At 35.2% G+C, this 27,951-nt stretch overlaps 1 protein-coding gene across 2 annotated transcripts in view; it reads right to left on the reverse strand.

Moving 5' to 3' along the window:
• The window catches only part of Cep112 (centrosomal protein 112), a 344,883-nt gene that overhangs the window by 197,396 nt on the left and 119,536 nt on the right, over window positions 1-27,951 (reverse strand). For both annotated transcript variants that reach the window (XM_042665492.1, XM_042665493.1), the window contains 2 exons: window positions 15,563-15,698; window positions 688-795 (listed from right to left, as the gene is read on the reverse strand). In XM_042665492.1, the coding sequence (XP_042521426.1) occupies window positions 688-795; window positions 15,563-15,698 (244 nt within the window). The remainder of the gene's footprint in view (window positions 1-687; window positions 796-15,562; window positions 15,699-27,951) is intronic.

Raw genomic sequence — 27,951 nt, forward strand, 5'->3', positions numbered from 1 at the left:
CTCTCTCTCTCTCTCTCTCTCTCTCTCTCTCTTGCCATTCCTGGGATTGAACTCAGGGCTGGGGCACTGTCCCTGACTTCCTCTTGCTCATGGCTAGCACTCTACCACTTGAGCCACAGCACCACTTCCAGCTTTATCTGTTGGTGGGGTACTAAGGAATTGAACCTGGGGCTTCACGCACTAGGCAAGCACTCTACCATTAAGCCACATCCCCAGCCCCAACATTCATATTTCTATATAAATCTTTCTACAAATTTGCTTTGTCATTTATCCTAACATTAATTGCCTGCCAAAATGTAGGCTCCAGGAGATAAAGAACTAAATCTGTCAAGCCCTGTTTTCCCCCATGTCAGTAATGGAACCTGGCATATTAGGTACCCAACACTATTTCTTAAATAAACATGTAAGTCCAACTAGGGGTCTGGAATAGAAGAATTCAAGAGTCACAATAAATATTTCCATCAGACATTCATATAAACAAACTGTTAAAATAGGTTTCAGTGGAATATTAAAACCCTGATTCTGAACTTTATTAAAATAAATCTTTTAATGATTTCAAATAGATTGGTAATAAAAGATTTTAGTAAATAGTTTCATTATGCAGAGATTTTATATATAAAGAGGTGTTTGAAAGAGGGATTATTCATGCATGAAAAATTAATTGGTATCTAAGAATGAAAGGCCAACCTGCTGTTCATATCGCTGTTTGACATCCTCTAGCTGCCAGAAAAACTCCTTTGATTGTTTCTCACGAAGAGACTTGGATCTAGTTAGATCTGCTTCCACTTTTTCCATCTATAAAATTAAAAATCAAATTAAAATTTTGAAAAAAATTATATTGCATATTTTAATTTGTCAATTAAAATGAAATTTTAAACTCTTCAACAATCATAATGAGCTGTAATGAAATACATCAGTTTATTTTAGCACATTTTAATAATTTAAGGATGAAATTAAAATTTCTATATATCACTTATATTCTAATATTATAATAATGTAATAGAAATACATTAGACATTCATATATTTATTAAATATGATTTTAGTAAAACCTTGATATGCTGTTGCTGTTCAATGGGATATACATCCAAATCATGTAACTGATAAGAGATATATCTAGAATATACAAACAACTGTTACAATTCAATAATAAATGAGGAATTAAGCCCAATTTTAAAATGGGCAAAAGATCTAGATAGACATTTCTGCAAATGTCCAAAGAGCATATAAAAAGATGTGCAACATCACTGTCACCAGGCAACTATAACATAAGAACAATGTAATACTTCACATTCATTAGAATGGCTATGATATAGAAGACAGATACTGGTAGCCTTTTGGTGAAGGCATGGGGAAATCAGAACATTTAACACTAATGATGAGAATACAAAGTGGCATAAGTGTACTGGAAGCTAGTCTAGAAAACTGTATCAACAATATACTAAAAAGGAGCAGACACAATGGTCAAGTTGGATTTACTTCTGGGATACAAGGAATTTTCAACACAAACAAGTCTTACAAATGTGATACACTATAATCATATCAAAATGCCAAGAACTATAAAATCATCTCAATAAGATGTATGAAAAGCTTTGATAAAATTTAACATATTTTTATGATAAAACTCTTAATGGTTAATTATAAATTGTATATTAACATAATAATCATTATAAATAATAAATCCACAATCCAGTACTTCATACTCAATGGTGAAAAGTTTAAATTTTTCTTCTAAGATTAGGAACTAGACTATGATGTCCATTCCTATGCCTTCTTTTCACCACAGCATTACAAGTCTGACTCAGAGCAATTTGGCAAGAGAAATGAGACAATCTGTTTGCTGACAGCTTAATCTTAAATACAGAAAACTCTAAAGATTCCATTACAGATTGCTAGAATAAATAAATTCAGTAAAACTGAAGAATACCAAACTGACATTAAAAACCAGTAGAGTTTCTATAAATCAATTGAACAATCTGAAAAAGAAAGTAAAAACAAGAATTTCCTAAGATAATAAAAATTAGGTGTAAATTTTTACCTGAAATATAAAATAACAATTAGGTATAAATTTGAACAAAGAACTAAGAGATCTGCATACTAAAAACTATGAAATACTGATGAAAGAAATTCAGGAAAATGATTAGAGGGAAAGACATCCCATATTCTTAGATGGGAAGAATGTCTATTATTAAAGTACCTATATTAAGCCACAAACTCAAGGAAATATCAATAAAAATTTCAATAACTTTTTACAGAATTTGGTAAAATAGTCCTAAAATTTGCATGGAACCATAAAAGGACCCAAATAGTCAAAGTAATCTTGAGGAAAACAAAAACAAAAGCAAAAAACCAAAGCTGAAGCTATCACATTACCTGTTGACAAACTACATACAAAAGCTATAGGAATCAAACCAGCATACCCTTCACATAAAAGTAGACTAATTGACCAGTGGAATAAGACAGAGTCCAGAAACAAACCCATATATTTATAGTCAATTGATTCTCTATGGAGAATCAATCACACAATGAGGAAAGGATAATTTCATTAATAAATGTATTGGAAAAACTGGCTATCCACCTATAGATGAGTAAAACTTCATCTTTATCTAAATCTATTCAGAAAACTCAACTCAGAATGGATGAGAGATTTAAGCGTAAGACAAAAAGCCAAAACACTACCAGGAAAAAACGTGGTTGTATCAAATTTAAAAGTTCCTGCATAGCAATTGACAGAGTGAAGAGAGAGCTTTGCTATGGAAGAAATCTCTACACAGGGTCCATCTGATAACGGCTCAATTTCATAATACATGCATACATACACACATATATGAATATAAACTACCCATTTAACAATAGGTAAAAAGCTGGCACAGCACCTGCAATCCCAGGTGTATAAGAGGTATAATACAGGAGTATCAGACTGAGGTTAGCCAGGGCAAATATTTGAGACCCATCTGAAAAAATAACCTGAAGCAAAAAGGACTGAAGGTGTATTCAAGTGGGGGAAAGCTTGCCTAGCAAGTTTTAGGCCTTCAGTACGAACCAGAGTACAGGCCCCTGCCCTCTCCCAAAGAAAAACCACCCCCACAAAAATACCCCAAAGAATTTGAACAGACAGTTCTCAAATGAAGTCATTACACTGGCCAGTAAGTACACACAAAAAGGTTCGGCATCTCTGATCACTACAGTAATGCAAATAAAAACCACAATGGGCAACTCATACTTGATGGAAGGGTTACTGAGAACAGGTGCCTTAAGAATGTGGAGAAAGGAAAGCTATAAGTACAAGTAGGGGAAAATTATTCCAGAAAACAGGATGGAGGTTTTCCAAAACTTAAAAACAGAACTATTATTTGGTGCAGCAAACGCACAAATGGGTGCATATGTATTGAAATGAGTATACTGAAGAGATATTTGCATGTCCACAAGACTGTAGCACCATTTACAATAGGCAGGATATGGTATCTCCCCATATACCCATCATTGGGAAAAACAAAGGAAGCATATTACATATATACTGTTCTCCCTTTAAAAAGGAAGAAAATTCTGTCAATTGCAACAACTATTGAAATAGATTTCTTCAGTTGTTCTTGGTGGATAAAGCCCACACAACTGTTCCGACTCCAGAGCTTGCAGAGACTGCTAGAGTTGCAGCCCTGAAGCAGGCAACACCTGCGTTGCAACTCAGCAACAGACAATGCCTGTCAGTGTTGGAGCTCTACAGCTAGTGCTGCTGTTGTAGCCTTCTCGGATTGTTGTCTCAATTCAACAAATGAAGTCTAGAATAATAGAGGATAAGATCGAAGAACTTTGGAAGTATCTTGGTCAAAGGCCTCTGTTGCTGTCTGTGTGTGTCTTCTCGCCAACCTTTGTGTGCTGTCTCTGTCTCTTGAGTCTAGAGGTTTTTATATCCTGGGCTGGGCTCTGACTGGTCACACATATGTAAACTGAGGCATAGGGCAACCAATCAGAGAAGATCTGCTGAGACACTGAGTGTCTCCAAACCTAAAACTGTAGTTCTCTATTGGGTCTGTCACCTGATCTCCCAGAGAGGACAAAACTGCAAGATCTCCCTTATATGTGGAGTGTAAGAAAGTCAAACTGATAGCACTAGATAGTACAGTTTTGAGCACTAGGGGCTGTAAAAGAGCAGCAGAAGCCATGCTGCTCAAAGGACACAGGTTTCAAGAAGATCCAAGGAAAAAGTCTACCGATCAGTGGCATTGTATGGGGAATATAGTCAACAATGTGTATTTCAAATTTCAAATATCTTACCACAAAAAGTAAGTAAAAACATGATTCATCTTTAATCATAAGCATGGTATAAAAGTTACCAAAATACTATAACATGATATATTTGGTTATGATTTATAATTTTAAAATAAAAACATGTTAATTGTTCATTTAAGTATAATATATTCAGTATGTTGCAAGTTTTTTTCTTTAATCATAACAAATCTCAAAAAAAATAATACTTTTCCATTTTCTCCAGAATCACAGAGAAGGCTCTTTAGGTCTGCCTAAAGGACCATACATAATCTTTTGTTCTCACCTTTCACAGTAGCTTTTTTTCACTGAGTGTAAAATCCTAACTCAAGAGCCTATCTCCTTTTTCATGGCCACACAAAGCTGTGTGTGTGCATGCACAACACAAGGTGGTCAGCTAAATACATTCTGAAATAAAAAGAGATCAAATGTTTGTTTTTAAGCACACTTTTAGCCTGTACATTTAAAGCGAAAGGCCTCCAAACAACTTGATGGCACTTGTAAATAAGAAGAGCTTCCTAATAATAAAATCATTTTGAGACAAAAAATTCTTAAAGATGGGCAAACAAACAGGAGTAAAAGGACAAGAAAAAGGTCAAAAAGAATCTATCTAATGTTTTAAGATAGATCTTTATGTAAAATTGACTTTGTTCTTTTTACTTCAATATATTAAAAATAACTAATAAATTAGAAAATTTGTTATACATCAAAATACTTGAAAATTTCATGCTACATGTTCAAATAATCTTCCATACTCAAAACAGAAAACAATTTAAATAAATTGCTGAATAAATTATAAATAACATTATCTATGTCACTTGAGATAATACTGACCGAAAATGCCAAACCCCACTCCATTATTCTTCCACAATTTGATAAATACTCAAAAGCTAAGTCCTACATAGTTTGTATAAAAATTAAGTTCTCAGTTGCCATAGATAGATTCTGTTTCATCATTCAACATTCCAAATTCCATTCAACTTCAAGTTCAAAAAAAAAAGCAAGCAAAGTCCATTTTTTCATCTCTGACCTCAAGATACGGGATAAAAATTGATGGTCAAATTAGAAGAGGAGTTGACTATACATTTCTATGGCTGTAAAGTGTTTAAAGATTCAAGAAAAAGCCATAGTGAATGATGCTGGGTCTTCCCGATATGGTGGCTTACACATTACTTTTTGCTACCTTGTAAGAGAGAGGCCATGTACATATTTAGAACAGCATACAGTTCTAACCTAACAAAAGGTTAAAAAGGAAGCTTCTATAGCTGCAACTCAAAGATTTCAGGGTTGAGGTCACTGTAATTCAATCTTTCCTTAATAGTTGTGAAATGGTTTCAGCCTTTCTGGAAGTCTGGGGAGGGAAAGTCAAAGGATGAAGGGAATAGGAATGAGATCAAAGGACATACAGTAGCTAACTTGAGCCCTTTTTTAAAGGGATCTCCTGCAAGTTCCTGCCAATAGAAAACTAGTTATTATTTGCACCTCATTCCCTAGAACTTCATTAAACGTCAGCTCCAATGCAAGGTAAAGTTCAGCTACCTAAACCAGTGTCTTTTGTGTCCTTAAATAAAATCAGAGTTCCAGGAGAAGGTAGGAATGTACAAAGGATGAATACCCTGTGGTCTCCACAGTTAAAGGTTTAGCTCTTTCTCTAGGTAAGTACTGTATGTTATTACAAACTAGGTAATTGATACTTGTAATTTATATTATACAACTAAATCATTGTATAATAACAACAGAAATATATCTTGTTACATTAAGTACATAATACAAGCTATATGAAATTATTCTATATATTTTCATACATAATATGTCAATAATACATATAGATACAAAGATAGATAAACATACAATAAGAGATAGGCCAGAAATAAAGAGCAGAAAGCCAAATAAGTATTTCTGTGCCTGGCTTAATAAAAACTGAATACTTCAGCAAGAAAAATCTATTAGCATTTTGACTGATCATATCTATGATTCATCTGTGAGCAATAATCAGTTTGTTGTTTTTTGGTGGGGAGAGTGTACTCAGGGCTTCAGGCATTCTCTTTACCACCAAGCTCCAACTCCAGTCCTAATTATCACTAATTGATATAGGAAAGGCAAAATGTCTTGAATACATTAGTATGGGAAAGACTGGTATAAAATGAAATGTGTGAAATGTAGACATATTCCTAGAAATATAACTACATTATAATTTACTAACACCATAAGTATATCCTAAATTAAATAATAGGCATAACTATCCTTTAGTAAATTATCTTCTTCCCAATTCAGGACATTGTTCTCTATTTCGTTATTCTATTTGATTTGTATTTCTGAATCTGTAGTTAATGATGTAATAAATTCTCCCAAATAACACTTTAACAAGTGAATCTTAAAGAAATTAACAGTCTCACAGATAACGTAAGTGCAAAGAAAGGCATAATTCTGGGCCACAGTCAAGCTGGTCAGTGTTGATCAATAACCTACTATCTATTATAACCTCATCTTCAGCCAGGGCTGATTATCTAATCCATAAACACATCTGTGATTAGTCTCTGCACTCAGAATGTGTAACCCAGGTTGGCATAAAAAGTAGTCATAACATATTTTTGAAAATAAATGAAAGAGGGAATCAAACCTGTTTATTCTTTAGCCAGTAAGTCAATAAAAGTAAAGGTATAAAAAAACACAAGCCCGGTGCTGGTGGCTCACACCTGTAATCCTAGCTACTCAAGAGGCTGAGATCTGGGGATCGCGGTTCAAAGCTAGCCCGGGCAGGAAACTCCATGAGACTCTTATCTCCAATAAATCATTCAGAAACTGGAAGTGGTGCCGTGGCTCAAGGGGTAGAGTGCTTGCCTTGAGCTGAAGAGCTGAGGGACAGTGCCCAAGACCCACAACTGACAAAAAATAAATAAATAAAAATAAATTTAAAAACCACAATAATGTTGTTATTTTCATGAATTATACAAATGAAGAATGACATATTTTCTAGCCTAAGGCTCCTAGTAGACTTTTTTTTCTTTGCTTCTGAAAATCAGACTAATCATTGAAGAATAATACAAGAAAAATACTTCATTTAGTATTCAGTCAAGCACTTAGAGATATGAGTTCTAATTAACTGTTTTATTTGTTTTTACTTTGTTTTGCCTTTCATAGCCAAACACCTATAGTTATTCTTTATATGCTGTCAGAACTGATTAATTATCACAATGGCGGTGGCTGTGGTTTGGAGCATCCTTTCTAAACTATGTGCTGAAATTTAACAGCTAGTGGAATAGAGGTGAGGCCTTTAAAAGGTGACCAGTTGTTACTGCCAGATTGAATGAACTACTGAGGTTCTGCATCCTTGAGAGACTTGTAATTCAATCACACAGGACACAAATGTATCCAGATGGCACTATTCTTTCTTAAATTGTTTTTTATTAACTCAACAGCAATAATAGTTAAGATGAGCTGAACTTAAACCCTCCAAGAATCTAAGGAACTGGACTGTTTCAAATGTGCTTTTAACTATAATCAACTCCACTGGTCAACAGCAGTGCTTTTCATAATTTTGTTTTTAAGGTAAACCAGTGGTTTTCCAGGTACAAAATCAATACCACATATCCAATGACTATAAAGGAAAAGGAATGGACCTTAAAGCCAGATGCTTAGCTGAAAATATCATTTAACGTATATTTGCAAGCAGATAAAAACAGGCTGGGAAAGCTGAGAGGCTAGTGGAGCGCCAGGACCAACTACTTCGCTGACATCCATGCAATGGATTTGCCAGCTAAACAAATTTCACTTTAGAACTGCCACCAATACTTCAAAACTATAGCTACATTTTGTCATTCATTTGTCTCACAGAGAATAGGTAAATATAGGCACTGGTCCTTTTAAAAATAGGATTATTTGCACTCACTAGCAACATATTTTCACAATGAACACAGGTATGTTTTGCATAACTAATGGCTGATAGCTAACACTTCTAATGGATTTCACCCTTGAAGAAGAATTGTTATTTAAGCCGTGTTAGATAAAATGTCCTTCAAAGTGAAAGAAATGGCAAGAAAAAAGTTATTTAAAAAAGTTATTTCATTTTCTCTCAGGGGGTCTCATTTCTGAGACAACAAAATCTTTCTGAAAAGTAGCTGTAATTCTTTATTCAAACGCCCCTTGTCTGCTCTCTGCAGCGGTCTCCAATGGAGAGATGAGGCCCTGCAGCTCCACTGGCACTTATACAAAATAGATTTGCAATTTAGAACAAAAGCAAAGCAGAAAAAGAACATAAATTTACTGAACAATCTAAAAGACTTCTCCACATAATGAATCTGCAAATATCTTTCCTTTTAAAATTTAGTCTAATATCAGGTCTGGACTTTTCAATCACTGATAATATGGAACAGATTTCTAAATTACCATGTCTCTCCATATATATTTTAATATTGCTTAACATTTGTTCAGATTACTGTATGAGAAATACATGGCTGACATGTGAAAAAGCCTAGCTGTAAGGATTCCATTGGACTCATTCTGAGGGTATTTTCTTATCTCAGAACTCCAACTGCACTTGGCAAAACTGGGTAACTGAAACCACTGAGGAACATTCCTTCAACAGAAGACAAACAAAACAATGTCCTTGCGGCAGTATTGTCACTAGTAGTTTCCATTAGAGTCTGCTTTAGCACCTTTCAATACATCAGGCCTGGGAGGACTGCTCACAAAAACAAGACATGCAAAGGGAGGATGTGGGAAATGGGACTCCCTGAGGCAAGTACCACATTGCCCTTCACTGGTCATGGAGCCAGACCACAGAGACCTGTTGCCAAGAGGTAAGAGCATATAAACTAAGGTAAAGAATAGAACAAGCCAGAGGTTCAAGCAGATTTGGTGAAATAAGATGGAAGCCAGCATAGCACATGTAGTCAGAAATGTCTGAGGACTGGTGCGATACCAAAATTGAAATTGGACTGGACTAGTTCTAGAAGTACCTGCATACACACAGCTTGTCACCTTGGCTTTTCTTATTCTATGGCCATCTCATTTTGGGGGGGGGGGGTACAGTTCTTAATACCATGCTTTCTAAGGTTACCATGTCTCTGGGGCTTTCTACTTTGGCACATAAAGTAGACTCTGCTGTAACTTAAAAATAATCAATGATTTCCTACATTTCTCATTTTCCTGATGTGAATTTTTAAATTTTTCATTAATAAGTAGCATTACAATACCTTTGAGAACATATCTCAACACCATATTTCTGAAAAATCAGTCTTACAAGTACAACTAGCAGGTGAAAGGATCCAATGTTAAATGATATTTTGGAAAAATCATACAACTCTCCTCCCCCAAGAAATACAATGATTTCTCTTTGGCTTTTGTGAATTTCTAGCTTACTGTTGTTTTCCTTTATAAGTAAAGAAAAATACAAAAATTTCTTATCATCAATTACTAGCAATAAAAGGACACGATCTCAGAAAGGATTTCTAGATTTATGGGGCAATATGGAGCAAGTCATTATCTTGATATTACTGTATCTAGTACTCTATGAGCACAGATCGTTCTTGATTTATGTAGAGCTTTCTTAATTTCTCTCAGCAATATTTTATAGTTGTCTACATACATGTTATGTCTTCAATTTATTTCATTACTTGTAAATATTTTATTCTGTTTGATGTTATTATGAATTAAAGTATTTTTAAATTTCATTTTTAGATATTTCCTTGCTAGCAAATAGACATGTTTCATTTCTGGAGACACGGTAATCTCAGAAAGCATGGTATCATGAACTGTACCCGCTGGGCACTGGTGGCTCATACCTGTAATCCTCGCTACTAAGGAGGCTGAGATCTGAGGATCACAGTTTAAAGCCAGACTGGGCAGGGCATGAAAGTTCATGAGACTCTTATCTCCAATAAACCACTCAGAAAACCGGAAGTGGTGCTGTTGCTCAAGTGGTAGAGTGCTAGCCTTGAGCTGAAGAGCGGAGGGACAGTGCCCAGGCCCAGAGTTCAAGCCCCATAACTGATAAAAACAAAAACAAAAAACTGTACCCAGACACAAAATGAGATGGCATCTTCCTAGGAAATTGTTCTTTGATCTTGTTGGCTTTTGGTATTACCGTGCTGGTAGGAATCCAGTGAGATTCAACAATCCTTTTGTCTATAATAGGATCAATAGTGGTATCCTCTCTTCATCACTAGCTTTGCTCAGTCAAGATGAAGTTTGCCAATTTTGTTGATCTTTCCAGAATACAACATTCATTGATTTTTCTGTATTAAAACTTTCACTCTCTAATCTACTTTTTTTCCCTTAAGACTAGCCTTCTACCACTTGAGTCACAGTGCTACTTCTGCCTTTTTCAGTTTATGTGGTACTAAGGAATTGAACCCAGGGCTTCATGTATGCTAGGCAAGCACTCTACCACTAAGCCACATTCCTAGCCTCTAATCTACTCTTTAATTTTTCTTTCTTCTGCTTTCTTGGACAGAAGCATACCTTTTTCTCTTTTCTTAAGATGAAACTTAAGTAACTAGGATAGGTTACTATTTTAGTTTCATTCCATAAAGTTGATAGGCCATATTTTTAGCTAAATTCAATTCAAAATTTTTTCCAAGAGCTATCTAGGAAAATATCTTCCTTGATTTGTGTTATATAATTTTCAAATATGTGAGGATTTCCCTTATGTCTTCTGCTATTTGCTTATAATTTATTATCACTGAGCCAAAATAACATGTTTTGAATGATTTCAATCCTTTGAAATTTATTGAGATGTGTTGTTTCTATGGTCAAGCACATCAGCTCTCCTGGATAATGTTCCTGAGTGCCTGTGGCCATTGGGTGGGGTGAATCAAATCACCACCCAGTTGCATTCAATAAGGGGCACCAAATGAGAAAATGAGACAAGGCTGTGCTCTGAAATGAACTCTGTTGGAAGTCTGATAAAAATAACAACAACAACAACAAAACTCCCAATATCTAGTAGTAACATCTCATGCTGCTTTTAACTTGCACTTCACAAATGAGTGAGCATATTTAGCATTATATATATATATATATATATATAGCATATATATATATAGAGAGAGAGAGAGAGCATCAAGATACTGTACAGAGAGGTTAGTTACATGAGCAAGGTAATGAGTCCATTTCCTATCAAGCATTGTTACCCTCTCCTTTGTTTTTCCCCTACCATCCCTTTCCTCCTCACCGAATGTCTTTTCTTTTTTTTTTCTTTTTTTACAATTTTTTTATTGTGAAAATACTGTACAGAGGGGTTACAATTACATGGGCAAGGTAATGAGTACATTTCTTATCAAGCATTGGAGCCTCCTCCTTTGTTTCCCCTTCCCATTCCTTCCCATCCCTCACCACCCCCCCACTGCCAAAGTTGTAAAGTTCGTTTTTCGACATAACAATTTGTACATCTCATTGTTGCAATGGGTCCACCTGTATCCCTATTTAAACGGTTTGTTTTTGCCCTTCCCCTCCACAAATTATACCAACATCAAATACAATGAAAGCAGGGGTTATACCTTGGGGGAGGTTATCTTTTCTTGCTAAGTTCTTCTATTTTGTTTTTTTTGTGGTGGTATTGGGGCTTGAACTTGGGGAGTTGTGTCCCTTAGCTTTTTCGCTCAAGGCTACTGCTCTACTACTGGAACCACAACTCCACTTCTGGCTTTTTGGAGGTTAATTGGAGATAAGAGTCTGATACTTGAGGCTTTTCTGCCAGTTTGGCTTTGAAACATGATCCTCAGATCTCAGCCTCCTTTAGTAGCCAGGATTACAGATGTGAGCCATCAGTGCCTATCATTACTTACTAGTTGAAGTACATAATCAATAAAGTATATGATCCTTGGCAAATTTAACAGAGTTGTTTGCATTATTATTTAATTATAACACTTCTTTTATATTTTCAATATAAATTTTGTGAAAAAGAGGTACTACAAATCTTGCCATCCTATCTCTGACTTTACTTGCTTCCTTTTTTTAATGGACTCTTTCAAAAAGCAAAGTTTTTAATTTTGGTAAAAAAACAATGTAGCCATTTTCATTGAAATTCAATCTCCAGTTTTATTGTGTTGTGGTAAATAATATGTCTTCTCTTACATGTCAAGTTTCAGTAATATATTGAAAATTTATTTATGGTCTACTGAGTTTTATAACTGCTCAATAAGAGTAAACATTTAGTGTGTTGTTGCTAATCAGTAAAAAGCAGACAAATATCTGTTTTGTATTTAGACATTCCATTTGTCTTGGTCTTGCCCCATCTGCTGTAGAGAAGAACATATTTCAATATCTCCATATTTATTTTGCCTGAATATAAGTAACACATTTTCTTCTAGTTAATTTTACTAATCCTGTATTTGGCAGAACCAGAATAAACTGGCCTACACCAGTATGATACTTGAGCAGTGAGTTTGGTTCCAAGGAGCATCCATATGTGAAGGCTGATGTGCAAGTAGGTTGCAACCCAACCTAATAGCTATGCAAATGAACCTCAGTAAATCCCAGAGGTTAACCCAAACCAATCCCAAGCAGAAAGTTATCAAATTATGCCTAAACAAGGCAAATGCCAACGTGAACTCAACAGGTAATCTCTGTCATTTTCTGTCCTTCTGGTTATAACTCACCACATTGAAAGGTGGTAGAGGCAGGGCAGATTCAGAACCATCTTTAGTCTAATATTGCCTGGTTCTAGAACTTTTTTTATTCATGCTTAAATAAACATTAAAAGTTTAACTGGTTTGTTTCACTTTTGAAAGTTTGAACATTTCAAGATGATTTTAACCTACAGTTCATATATTCATAAAAAAGAGACTTAGATACTTCGCTCTACCAACCTATCTTTTTTTCTGCAGTGCTAAGGATCAACCCAGGGCCTGGTATATGCTAGCCAAAGTGTCCTACCATTGTTTTGTTTGTTAATCATTTTTAGTGTAATCTAGGGATTTAGTTTCAAGTTATTAAATCTGTATTTTATACTTGACATACTTTCTTTTTTCTGAAATGCATTAACATTCTACTTTAGAACTAGATTTTTAACACTTCTTATTCTTCTTTCTACTTCATTAGTCCTGTGTTCTTGCCTTATCTTGGTATGTGCTGGTGTCCCTATGTCAGAGAAGTCTTGGCTCCAACTCTGGTAGTTGATGTGTTCAAACAAGTTCTTCCAGAAAAGAAATGAAGAATGCATACAAAAGTCTTTATACACAGTTACATACTTTACAGACATTGCAAATAGATATCATACCATCTCATATATAAAATGCCTTCCTGTTGATTTTACGGATCAAAACTCCTTGATTACATATAAAATTGAGTAACAACTTTGCTTTTACAACTGTGAAATATGCATTTATTTATTTGTTTGTTAGTACCATTCTACCTAAAAGCTTTTAAGATATTTGTTTTATTTGTGAGGTTCAATTCTTTTTCCTGGATCTATCCAGAGTTCATTGCATTGATTTACGTGATATGTGCCTTCTTATAAAAGTGCTGCTCTTCTCAACTGTTTTTCCTGAATTCTGTTGTGGCTTATTTCCATAAGTATGCTTTTATCCTGTGAGGGCTAAATGCAGAAGTCTTTTCTTCAAAGAATATTCTCACAGGCTCCATGCTATTCATCTGATTTTGTGTCCTTACCTATGAATTTTGTGGCCTGTTAATATTCCATCACAAGAAGCACAAGTTACTGATTCAAAATCAGGTGAATATCATAGTCAGCTTTTCTCAAGAATATATTCTTTTGCCCTAATACTTTCAAGCATCTAATTTTTAACCTAAAATTCTGACAGTGTACTTTGAAATTCTTGCCTGGAGCTTTGTCTTTCGATGGTTTCTCTGTTCCTTTAATTTTAAAGCTTTTCTAGAGCTTCCTATCAGCTCCATGGAATATCTGGACCAGCAAAACTTCCTACAGTCTGGGCCCTGATCATAGCAGGGGGCTGGACCTTACATTGACGTTGCAAGGATGGAAAGCCTCTACTTTCCAGAGCAAACTTTCAGCAGGAATCTAGCTATTGCCTCAGGCAGTAAATAAAAAACAACAACAACAAAAAGAGATTTCAGACTAGACTTTTAGGGCCCAAATCCCAGTAACTCAGCATAAATGGAAATCAGAGCTGAGAAAACAAACATAGTTGTGAACTGTAAGCACTGTAGGGCTCCATCAGCTTCACACATGAAATCTTAGCTACCTTGCTCCTGTTAATGTATGCATGGGACTCCTAAGGAACATAACTATGGCTGAAAATGGAATCATAAATACTGCAACATTATTTCTAACCAGGAACATTTGAAAATAAACGTACTTGAACAAGAGAGTTAATAGTCTATATTCATGATAACATATATTCAGCATTTAAAGGACTGTACTAAATCAACATAATTAGAAGACAGGTACACAGTCTTAAGTGTGAATAAAGAAATAAGAATAATAAATGTAATTTTAAAAATAGAAGAACAATTATATGTGCCTATAACATATAACATATACTGTATATATATATATATATATGCATATGCTATATGCATATAAAACTATGTTATTTGAACATTTTATTATTAAGTAATAAAATACTATATATTATGTTTATATGATTTATATGTAAAAGTATAAAATAATGCACACAAAATTAGTTATTGTGGTTTCCTAAGAGGTAGGGAGGAAAAAATACCTTGAGTAGACATGAACAACAAGATGAACTAAAACTTCATTGGTAATGTTTAGTCTTCATAAACCAAATGTTAATTGTTGATTATTCACTATGTTTACCTAGGTATCCACAATTCCCTTTATTCTTTTACAAATGCTTTATTTTCTCTCAAAGCTAAAAGTTCTATAGACAGTCTCGGTCTTCCTGAATGGCCACTTGCAAATCTGCAACTAAATACTATTTAGGGAGTACAGCATGTAAGAACAAGGATATGGCCAACTTGAGCTCTTCTACAGCAAGAAGTAGGTGGTGGTGTCTTCCTTGAGATAACCCATTCATTCTTTATGTCATGATGCATTTTTCTCTGTGCTGCTGGGGACGGAATCCAGGTTGGCAAAGCCCATCCTCTATCATTGAACAACTTCCCTACCCTGACAAAATGCATTCTTGCTCTTGCTGCCCCTTTAGAAGAGACCTTTACGTGACTGCTCTGATATTGCTTAAAGGATGAATCAAAGGGCAATATCTCTTCTTATTCTAAACCTTGAACTTAACTGTATATGGCTAATTTTGATAAAGCATTTTAAAAGTGAAATGTTTCCGTCTTACTGAGGTTGAGAATGTGCTCTCCTACTGAGTGACTTTCACAATGGCCACTATGGTTCTTCTTACCTGCTCTTTCATTTCGGCATAGACTTTCTCTGAGTTCAGCTCCACCTGCCGCTTAAACTCTTCCAGAGCAGCGTCTGCCTGCTGGGCCTGCAACCTCTGTACTTCAGTCACACGAGTGAGCTGCTCCTCTTTCTCCCTAGAAAGTCAGAAAAGCTTCAGAGTAGAAATAGAAAAGAACAAGGCTCAAATAAAAGAACAGTTAGCCTTCTTTAAAATAACATCCAGGCTTCCACTTTTTGATCCGCATCCTATAAAACTTCCTTGTAAAGAGCTGACAATAAAATAACTTGTTGCAGGCTATAAACATACAACACACACTCTGATGAAAGCATAGCTACTTTCAAAGATTTCCCTTCAAACAAAACTGTAGAAGACCACACATTTCTATTCACTGATGAGCAGATAAACAAAATGTGGTATATCCATACAATGGAGTATTACTGAGAGTTAAAAATCAATAATGTTCTGGTATATGCTCCAACCTGAATGAATCTTGAAAACATTAATGTAAGTCAATGAAGTCAGTCACAAAAGGTGGCATTCTGTATGGTTCCACTTATATGACACATCCAGAATAGGTAAATGTATAGAGACAGAAAGCAGATTTGTCACTACTACAGACCAGAAGATCTGTGGTCTGGAGAGTGGTCGCTAATGGATATGACTTTCTTTTTTGTTGTTGTTGTTGGCCATGTGGCTTGAACTCAGGTCCTGGGCACTGTCTCTGAGCTCTTTGGCTACAGGCTAGTTGTCTACCACTTGGAGATACAGCCCAAAATGATAGGATAAAAAACATTTCCATTCACTGGTGGTTAACTGGAAATGAGTCTTTTTTCTGCTGGCTTCCAACCACAATCATCAGATCTCAGCCTCTTGAGTAGCTAGGATTATAGGCATGAGCTACCAGTGCCTGGCACCCCACTATGAGTTTCTTTTTGAGTAACGTGTATGATCCTGGAAATAGTGGTAACAGTTACAGATACCTGAAAATATATTAAAATCCAGTGTTGTACATTTTAAAAGGGTAAATTTTATTTTCTGTAAATGATGTCTCAATTTTTAGAGAGCCAATGTATCAATAGAAAGATGAATGTCTGCCAACAGTTGCAAGGAGTCAGTAAAATATAGTGGTCTGAAATTATTCCACTGGCTTCTAGAAGACTTGCCTAAAAGGAACAGATAACTACTTCATCTCTTCATACTTCAAACAAATCATACAGTCATTAAGCTCCTAAAAAACAAATCTCTGCATGTTGACAAGAGGAAAAAATAAAAGTTTAGTTTATAAATGCAATCAACTTCCTAATAGCTAATTTTCAGTTCTCACTAGTTCCTACGTATTGAAGCAAAACATTTTTATATATCTTATCTTACTTTTCTTCACAGAAAACCTGTATAAGAATATTTTTAATCCACTTTTCACAGAACAGGTTTCTTTCACAGAACTGGAACTGAGCTTAGAGACATTCCCAAAGAGCTCCTCCTCTTCCTCCTCCCCCACCAGTGTCTGCTCCAGCAAGGCATCTGCTTCCACAGCTCCTCCTGTTGGCTCCCTAGCTGCACTGCTCTACTCAAATGCCTTCAGGAACATTAACAGGGCTCATTTCCCCACACAGGACAGGTTAAGATATACAGAAAACATTACCTTATCACTAATTGCAAGAATGCTGGGAGATGGGCTCATTTAACTTACCTAAACCAAATTTTAGGTAAATATCACAATGAAGGAAAAAGATATATACATATATATACATATATATGTATATATATGTATATATTTGGGGGGGGTGGGGTCCAGTCGTGGGGCCTGAACTCTGGGCCTGGGCGCTGTCCCTCAGCTCTTCGGCTCAAGGTTAGCGCTCTACCACTTGAGCCACAGCACCACTTCCAGCGTTTTTCTTTTTGCTTATGTGGTGCTGAGGAATTGAACCCAGGGCCTCAGACATACAAGGCAAGCGCTCTACCACTGAGTCACCTTCCCAGCCCGGAAAAAGATATTTTCAAATTATAAAATAATGCTATTGCATTTTTTATGGTGAAATATGTTTTTAAATTTTATTTTCTTGTAAAGATGATGTACAGAGGGTTTACATTTACATCAATAAGGTAATAAGTACATTTCTTGTTGAGCATTGTTACCCCCTCCTTTATTTTTCTCCTACTATACCTTCCCTCATGCCCCCCCAATTATAAAGTTCATTTCCAACATGGTGTGTCTTGTGAGTATCATTACTGCAACTGGTCATCCTGTGCCCTTGTTTCAGCATTTTAAGAGATGAGCAAGAAGTAATTTGAAGGGCTGGAGGCTGGTGGCTCATGACTGTAATCCTAGCTACTCAGGAGACTGAGATCTGAGGATCACGGTTCAAAGCCAGCCTAGGCAGTAAAGTACATGAAACTCTTCTCTCCAATTAAACACCCAAAAAACTGGAAGTGGAGCTGTAGCTCAAAGTGGTAGAGTACTAGCCTCGATCAAAAGAGCTCAAGGATAGCACTCGGGCTCTGAGTTCAAGCCCCATGGCTAATTTTTTAAAAAGTAATGGAAGGGAATTATTCAGTTCTATGTCTAAAAGTCTCTCTAAGAAATGTAAGTACATGTATCTCCTACATATATATATATAATTTTCCAAATAGAAAGATTTATTCTCTCTCCCAATTGAAAACATTTCTCAAAGTTTAAGTGGAAGACTGATACAAAACATTGTCACCTAGTTTCCATTTTAGCAGAACTGTCCTGTCTTTATAATACAGTGGTGTAGATAGAGGCTAATGATTTTTTCCACACCCCCATCACCATTGTCTCTGGGCATGGTGCATCTGCAAACAAACAGTCCTTTGGCATATCAGTGGAAAGAATGCACCAATGTTTAGTTATGTCTTCATATCCTTCCCCACATATCTACCTGAAGATGATGATAATCACTGCACCTCCTGATGAAGAAAGCAATTTTCCGCAAAATTCCCTCTTCCTCTGTGCATCTGTTTTACAGGCTTACCTGCCATTTTTGTGGCTTAATACTGCCCCATGGCTATGTGACTCCTTAGTTTTGAGGATTCTTCCAAAAGTATTTGGGAAGATTATTTCATAATTTGGATACATATTCATCAAACAAAAAAGCACACTGAATAGTATTTGAAAACTTAAAAACTTAAAAATATGTACCATTAATTAGCCAGAAGAAACTGTGTTAACAGACCTTGTAAAAATATGATCTATGGCTGAAATACTCTGTTTTCTCCCTTTTGCCACTTAGTTATTAATGTTGACTGCCATCCTTCATAGGAATTATTTAGTGTAAACATTTTCATTTTAATAGGACATATCTATTTTTTTTGTCAGTTATGCGGCTTGAACTCTGAGCCTGGACACTGTTGCTCAGCTCTTCAGCTCAAGGCTAGCACCCTACCACTTGAGCCACAGTGTCACTTCCAGTTTTCTGGTGGTTTTTGGAGATAAGAGTCTCACAGACTTTCCTGCCCCAGATGGCTTTGAACCACGATCCTCAGATCTCAGCCTTCTTAGTAGCTAGGATTACAGATGTGAGCCACCAGTACCCAGCTCATATCTATTGTTTTACTTCATGTCATTCTTACGTATTAGTTCAACTACTTAGCCGCTAAGTTATAAGTACATAAATCCAAGTAATAAATATCATTATCAATATATTTTAGAGACATTTTAAAATGTTAAAATAAGCCTTGTACAATGAAGGAAATTAATTTTAGCAGAAAATTTCTATCCTGCTTTAAAGATAATATTATTTTATATTAAGAGACAATCATGGGGAAATATATAATTAGCATCCCATTCCAACACACTGAGCTCAGATCTCCCTCAATGTAAATCAAGTTTCCTATCCAGTAAATCTTGACAAATAGTAGCTCCATGAGTGTTTAGAATCTTTTGTCTAAATCTCTAAATTTAAATTAAAAGTGGTAATCATTTCATTAGAGTCTCTTAAATTTCAACAAGATGATGACATTGAAGTGAAAACTGAGAGCTTTGAAACAGTGATTTGTGCTTAGAGATGGCAATTACTAGTTCATGGCTGTTACTCTTTAATTTTTGAGGCCTTTTGAAAGAATATGGGAAGAATATTTAATAATCTGAATGAAAATTCATCAAAGGTTTACCTTTGGTTAGCCTACCTATAAAAAAAGAAAATACATTGGACAATATCTGAAACTTTGAACTTAATATATAACATGATTTTAATATATCATCTGATCAAAAATTACATATTATTAATTATCCCAAAGAAAATCTGCTATCAGATCCAGTAAAAAATGCATTACATATGGCTGAAATAAAATCTGTTTGCCTTGCAAGTCAGTTATTCATTTGTGTAGTGCAAACATTAAGATGTGCAATTTAGTCACATGTAACAACTACTTGCTCCCTTCTACCAAGATATCCAACAATGCATCTTACAAGAAGGAAAATCACTGAAGATTTTTTTCCAGGGGAGCTAGTTTTAAGGCTGAGTATAAATGCATCATTTAAATGCCTTAAAGCTGGGCCTCCATGAAGGTAAAAAGGTGGAAAGAAAATCTGCTTTTCAGCTGATTTATTTAGAAAACACAGCAATTTTTCCTCCTTTAAGTAATATAAAGGATAAAAGATAGAAAAATAAAAGAAACTACATTCTTACACAACCACAAACCATCTCAGATTAAAGATGTTCTGAAGTACATGATTATTCCAAAAAGGGCAATAAAATGTAGGGGACTAATGGACTAAAATTGAGTATTTCTTCAGCTTTACAAGCTAACATTTGCATGTGCAGGCCAGCCCTAATTTGAAAATCTTTCTTTGGCACATTTCTGTAGCAGTACTTTTGATAATAATGGCTGTAGTCCAACATATATTTAAAGGGCTTTACTTTACAGTATATTTCAGTTGTTGCCAGATTGGCATCTCCACTGGAAACTCTAAGCAAAAACAAAACAAAACAAAACAAAAACTTTGAGCAAGTCTGAAAAACAGAGAGAAGAGTCTCCATTCCTTTCTAACTGGGGTGGAGGAAAGATAGTCAAAGGCACTAGCATCTATGTTCTGCCAATTGGTACTTAAATTGATTAGCCTGAATCAGCCAAAACCATTAAAAATAATTCCTTAGTTGTTCTGGGACCAGGGACGGTGAGGGGAGAGGGGGTGTGAATACAGGATCTCAGAATGTATTCCAAGTTGGCTTCAAATTCATGACTTTCCACTTTGGTCTTCCAAGGGCCAGGATTAAAGGTGTACATCCCAAACATAGCTTATAATAATACTTTTCACTAAGTGTGTGATTGAGCAAGCTATTTTAGCCTCCTCTTCCTTGGACTCCCAAGACCATCAGTCTCTGCTAATTCTTGGGAAACATAATAGACACTATAGACATATAAATATTTGATAGTTCAAGACTCAGAAAATAATGTTCGATGTAAATTGGCATTAGTATTGGTTATAATACTGAGAAGATGAGAATATTTTCTGAAGTGACCTAAAGCCCTAGAGCATCAACATGAGCCAGTGTGCAGGGCTGCAGGAGAAGGAACAGAGTCAAGACAAGGAAAGGCTCTTCCATGGAGCCCCTGAAAGAGCCGTGTGACAACAGGCTGACTTCAGCCCCCTAGGTCTCAAGTCACACTGTCAGTTGCAGAGATAAGAGAATAAAATTGTTTTAGGACACAAAGTTGGTAATTTGTTAGAGCAGCAACAGAAAACTAAAACAACTAACAATAATTTTAGTTATTAAACACAATATGCTAAACGGTGTGTACGGTACTTGACACAAAACATTTAAAAATTCCCCAACAATACACTGAGCAACAAAAAAGAAGTTGTTTGTTGGCAAATTTGAAAACTAAACCAAGAAAAAAATGCATAGGTTGAATAGTATTATATTTTCAAATAGCTAAAGCTTTTGTGAATGTTCAGCTACTTCTTCTAAGTAATACTAGGTTTATGATGGGCACCATTATTTCATGACTATTATACTAGTTACACAGGAGGCTGAGATCTGAGGATCATAGTTTAAAGTTACCCCAGGCAAGAAAATCTGTGAGACTCTATCGACAATTTACCACCAAAAAGCCAGATGTGGAGCTGTGGCTCAAATGGTAAAGCACTAGGTTTAAGCAAAAGAGCTCAAGGGCAATGCCCAGGCCTAGATTCAAGCTCCAAGACTGGCACAAAAACAAAGTAAGTAATTTTACCAGGTTTAAAAGACAACATAAACAACAGGGATACTTAAGACTCAAACTAAACAGTGTCAAGTTTGGATGAAGTAAGGCCCAGAAGCGAATTGGCTAATGTCAGATAACCCCTCCCCTAGGAGGCATTTGCTTCAATGTCAAACTGGAGCACTGCTAATGTAGAATCAGTACAGAAATTAACAAGACTGCTGGAGACCACTAAGACTTTCAGTAGCAAAAAACAAACAAAGAAAGAAAATGTTCTTCACAAATCTCCTTCTAATATTAGAGGCCAGCAAAGAAAAGAGCTATGTGATAGATAATGAAGAATAAGCATCTGAGAGTCACAGACTATCAGACACTTCAGGAAAAGGCCAGGTCACTGGTAGGAGACTTCTTAGGACAGTTTTAAGATCTTGAAAGAAAAGGATGTGGCAAATATTTCTACCTGGCTTTTCATGATTCTATCACACAGTGGGTACTCACAGTGCAAGTCCAGCAAAATATACTGGGATAGTGAACTACCCTCAGTGACAGAGGAGGCTCTCTTTAAATTTAAATCATATAAGCACTGATGCTTAAAAAGCCAAATGATACACTGTAGATAAAATGAATATTTCTAAGGATAAAAGATTCTCATATTAGCCATGAGCTGGTAGCTCACGTTTGTAATCCTAGCCTCTCAGGAGGCTGAGGTCTGAAGACCATGATTCAAAGCCAGCCTGGGCATAAAAGTCTGAGATTCTTATTTCCAATTAACCACCAGAAAATCAGAAGTGGAACTGTGGCTCACAATGGTAGAGTGCTAGCCTGGAACAAAAGAGTTTAAAGACAGTGTCCAGACCCTGAATTCAAGCTCTGTGACCAGAAAAAACAAAACCAACACCTCATAATTAAATGGCATAGTTTAAATAGTTATCATAAACTGATAAGATTTTCTCTTTTCCTCTTCCTCTTAAAAGAATATAAGCTCATTTTAGCTCATAACAGTCACCCAACCACACAATGAGTCATTCATCAAACACTGGTTTAGACTACAAACCTGTTAACCACTAACTTACACAAAGGAGAAAAGCTATATGAGAAATGTATTCCAAGAGAGTAAGTCTATAAAATACAGAGAAAACTAAGGATCAATACCAAATATTGTAACAGATATACCGATGCAAGATCTAAAAGAAACAGAGAGGTTCAGACATGCTCATTGTCCTTGACATAATGGGAAAGATGTGTCCACAGGAAACTCTCCTGAAGAAATCTTCAACCTATTACAGTTATCAGAATAGCCCTCTTAGAGCCCTTTGGTACCCTTACATAATACACAGCCATAAGGTAGAGGCAAGAAGGTCATGGTACAACAACTGAGACTAGTATCCCAGGTAGCAAATTCTGAGACATACTCAGTGAAAAATTACAGATTATGTAAAAGAAGTAGAAATAGAAACAGTTCCCATATCGGAGAAACTTTAGCTAAGCAAAAGAGAAAAAAAACGAAAGAAGTATTCATATATTAAGTGTTGTAAAGAATTCTAGATGTCATGGAAATAGAAAGAATTGGGGCTGCAATAGGAGTCTGAATAAGAACCAATCTCAGTGTAAATTTGTGTGTAAAGTAGAAAGTAAAGCTATATAAGTACATTTAATAAAAAGGTTTAAAGAATTTAAGGTTTTACATTAATAATTTTACATTAACTTCCAACTTATGCCTGCAGCACTATAAGTAAATAAAAATCGAACAGATTCAAGTTGATTTAATATTTTTATTCTAAAGCAACAAAATCTTTTTAAAAGGAACTTTCAGTACAAAATAGCTATAGTGTATAGTGAATCAATTTTTTTAAACCATTCATCTTTAAATTTCAAAATAAATCCCAAACCTAATGTTGTTTCCCATATTTAAGAAGCTTCTGATTAAAACTTGCATGTATAAATTATACATCATACACATGAAATTTATGTGCAGATCCACTAATGCATTTATTTTAGAGACTGAATAATATCAGTAAATACTAAGGAAATCCTGTCCTTGTAAAACAGCAAAACCTAAATCCTCTGAAATAGGCACAGTACCACTGCTAGTTACTAAGGAGAGAAAGAAAGCAGTGTGAAGTCATCCACACAGAATGATAAGTAAACCAAAGCAGATCAAAAGAATAAAGAAAAAAGGCAGAAATGTGAAGCTGAAATATTTATTTCCTTCAAAAACATCATCCTTATCTTGTCCCTGGGCAATTGAATATTTCAAAGTAGCTGGGAAATATTCTCACTTATGTTCATCACTATGCACAAACAGATCAAATTTTAAGGAAGAATATTTTCTTCTTATTTATCAAATATAAATGTAACATTTATCATGCAAGAGAAATTTTATGCTCATTATAAATGATTTCTAAGTGATATGGAGTGTTTTAAAATCACAATAGAAAATTTCCAGAATTTTTCATATGATTTTTTTTTCCTTGGGTCCGGTCATGGGTCCTGAACTCTGGGCCTGGGCGCTGTCCCTCAGCTCTTCAGCTCAAGGCTAGCACTCTACCACTTGAGCCACAGCTCCACTTCTGGCTTTTTTCTTTTTGCTTATGTGGTACTGAGGAATCAAACCCAGGGCCTCAGGCATGCAAGGCAAGCACTCTACCACTGAGCCACCTTCCCAGCCCCTCATTTGATTTTTATAACTAAAACATTTTTTACTGATGAAAAACTGGCAGAAGAGTAAAGTGATCTGTCCAAGTTACATAGTAAATAGTAGAATAAGAAATTATTTCAAATGCTTGATAAGAAATGTACTCATTATATTGCTCATGTAATTGTTACCCCTCTGTATGGTATTTTTACAAGAAAAAAAAAAGAAATGATTTCAAAGTTCAAGGTGGTTTCATCATTCTTCTTAAATCTACATATATATATTTTCACTAAAATGCTACTTGATATTAAGTGAATTTGCAACAATATCTGTATATTAAATCACTTACCAATAGCTGAAATCTGAAATGTTCTTCAAGTATTTTTACTTAACTAATGAATGCCTAGAACCCTATTGCTCACTACTAGAAGTACAAAAATATTCAAGACGCTTTCTCTACTTTCATATGGAAAGAAGACAGACTTTAAGAACACATCTAGTAATAAAAGCTATGCAGTGATAGGAACACAATACTTAAGCAAATATTGGAAGAATTCATTGTGCCTAAAAGACATATGTTATTATGTACATGATGCATGTAATTGTAAAGACCCATCCTATTGTGACTGTAAAGCTTCCTGAAGACTTGTCATCTTGGTAAGATCACTGAGAATGACTAGAAGTATACCATAATATAACCATTACATACACAGAACATGTAAAAACTGCATTTATCACATGTATGTATTTGCATACTTTTATGATAAAAGCAAATCTCAGTTATAAGATACGCTTATTTCAAGAGATGTCTGAAGACAAGATTAAGGTTTTCTCTGAGATAATAAAATTTGTAATACTTTTACTGATTCTTACAAAACTCTAATAAATTCAGACATCTGTTAATTCACAACCCTGGAGTGTTCATGAAGTCATTCACCATTAACAAATAGTCAGGTACCATGTTAGACACTGAGAAAATGTCTCTGAAAAAGTCACACCACTTCTTGGGCTAAGGGAACTTACAAGCTAGAAGAGGAAAAAATGCATTGAATTAATTCTAATTAGAACAATGAATATTCAATTAACTGAAGAAATAAGAAATATATATTATAGATGTTCAAAACAGAACAAAACTATAAAATCAGAATGTAAGAAAATGATATAAAGTCAATGAAACATAACAGGTCTGGGCTAAAGGAAACACTGAAGCATTCCAGCATAAAAGAATTCAAGTAGAAAATCTGTGAAAGGAAATGGCCAGGCATGCACATTGACTCACAATTGTAATCTAGTTAGGAGGTGACGATTGGGAGAATGAGGTTTAAGGTCAGAGCAGTTAAAAAGCTAGGGAGACCCCTAACTTAATTCATACATATAATCTGAGGTATGCAGGAAGCATAAATAAGAGAACAGCAGTCCAGTCCAGTCTGGGAAAAAAATATGAAACTCAATCTGAAAAACAAAGCAAAAAAAGGCTGGACTCAGGTGGTATAGTACCCGCCTAGCCAACACAAGGCCTTGAGTTCAAACCTCAATACTTCCAAAAGGACAAGAAAACAAACATTAGAGAACTCGAGGGAAAAAGACTTAACAATAATGGAGATGACCCCAGACTTTTTAGGACAAACAATGTAAACAGAAAGGCATTGTCTCAACATCTTTAAAGTCCTGTCAAATTAGAATTCCATATATATCAAAACTATCATTCAAAAACAAAAAATTACTTAAGTAATACAATAATTAAAGACCTCATTCTCAGGATACCTGCACAAAATAAACCACCTCCACAAACAACAATGACAAAAAAATGAAAAGATGTCCTAGCTGAAGGACAATGATGCAGAGAGAAATTCAGAAATGCACAGAAGAATCACTAAGAAGATCACAAAGAATAGCAATTACATGGGTAAATATATATATATGTTACCTATATGGGTATAATATTTGCTTCTATTATATGTCTCCCTAAAAATAATTTAACAGCTTAAGTGAAAATAATGGGAATGCAGCATGGTATTTAAGAAAATGTAATAGGACAGGAATCATACAAGGTTCAAAAAAGGAAACATACCAGTAAACTATGCTTCATATACATAAACTAGTCTAATACCACTTGAGAGTGGATTGCAATAAATTTAAAATGTAGATTATAAACTTTAAAGCAATTATTAAAATAACAAAGCAATTAATTATGGTTAACAAGACAAAAAAGGAGATAAAAGAACAAAAATGTTCAATAAATCCAAAAGGCAGCAAAAAGGGAAAAACAGGTTAATAAGATAAAGAGGAATATAATTTTAAATTAACCATGGCATTAGTTTTAATAAATGTGAATGGCTTAAATATCCCAATTAGAAAGAGTATCATAGAAAGAGTATCATATTTATTTTAAAAGCATGAGTCACCGACATGTGCTTAGAAACGAAGGTGGCAATAGCTTAACATAAAGCATTAAAAAAATATGCAATGTCAATATTAATCAAAAGAAATGTAGAATTGCTATCTTAATAGCAGACAAAGTAGATTTCGGAGTAAAGAACATTTCCAACAATGAAAAAGGGCATTTGATAATGGACAAAATTTCAAAATACAAAAAAAACATAAAACACTGATAAAACCACAAGGACATAAACACATACATAGTAATAGTTAGAAATTCACTATTTTCCACCAATAATTGATAGGACAAACAGTAAGGGTAAACAGGACTTGAATAAAACAATCAACAACCAGACCTATTGACATTTATTAAATATCTCAACTAGGCATAGTAGCACATGCCTGCAATCCCAGTGACTCCAGAGACAGAGATTGGAAGATCATGATTCTAGACTTGCCTGTGCAAAAAAATGATCAAGATCACAGTTCAATCAATAAGCTGGGCATAGTAGTAGACACCTGTAATTCTATATATGTGGAAAGGGTAGGCAGGAGGATCTCTGAGGCCAGCCTCAGGAAAAAATGAGACACCCTATATAAAAAATAAGAAAAGCCTAAAAAAGATGGGATATGCCTCCAATGGTAGAGTACTTGCCTAGCAAATGCAAAGCACTGGGTTCAAACTCCAATAGTTGAGGGAGTGCGCACGCGCGCGCACGCACACACACACACACACACACACACACACACAAAGAAATACATGTTTCAAATCAATGGCATCAGGTCTCTTTTAATAAGTCAGAAAAATGCAAATGACTCATAAAATAACTAGGAGGAAGCATATTTGGTTGAATTACTCTACCTGTCCTTAAGTTCCAGACTCCTGAGATAAGAGAGAAGGGACAATGCAGTAGAACACAGTGGCAATGACAAGGGACATGTGAGTTACCCACCACCCTAGCACCTTCCATCAACTGCACAATGTTAGCTCTGTGTACCTCAAGATAAAATAAACTGGTTGTTTTAGGATCAGGCGTGCACTCTACTGCTAATAAGCATGGCAGAGAAAGAGAGGTGGTTCTACAGTGAGGATATGATGGGCAGATAGAAGAGCTGTGGGCAGAACAAATTCCCACCTAGGATTGACAGAGTTATATATGAAGACACATCTATTATATGTTCCTATCTGTGAATGATTTACATGAAG

The sequence above is a fragment of the Dipodomys spectabilis genome, unplaced genomic scaffold, assembly GCF_019054845.1.
Source record: "Dipodomys spectabilis isolate Male_0828 unplaced genomic scaffold, ASM1905484v1 ptg000329l, whole genome shotgun sequence".
NCBI classification, from domain to species: Eukaryota; Metazoa; Chordata; class Mammalia; order Rodentia; family Heteromyidae; genus Dipodomys; species Dipodomys spectabilis.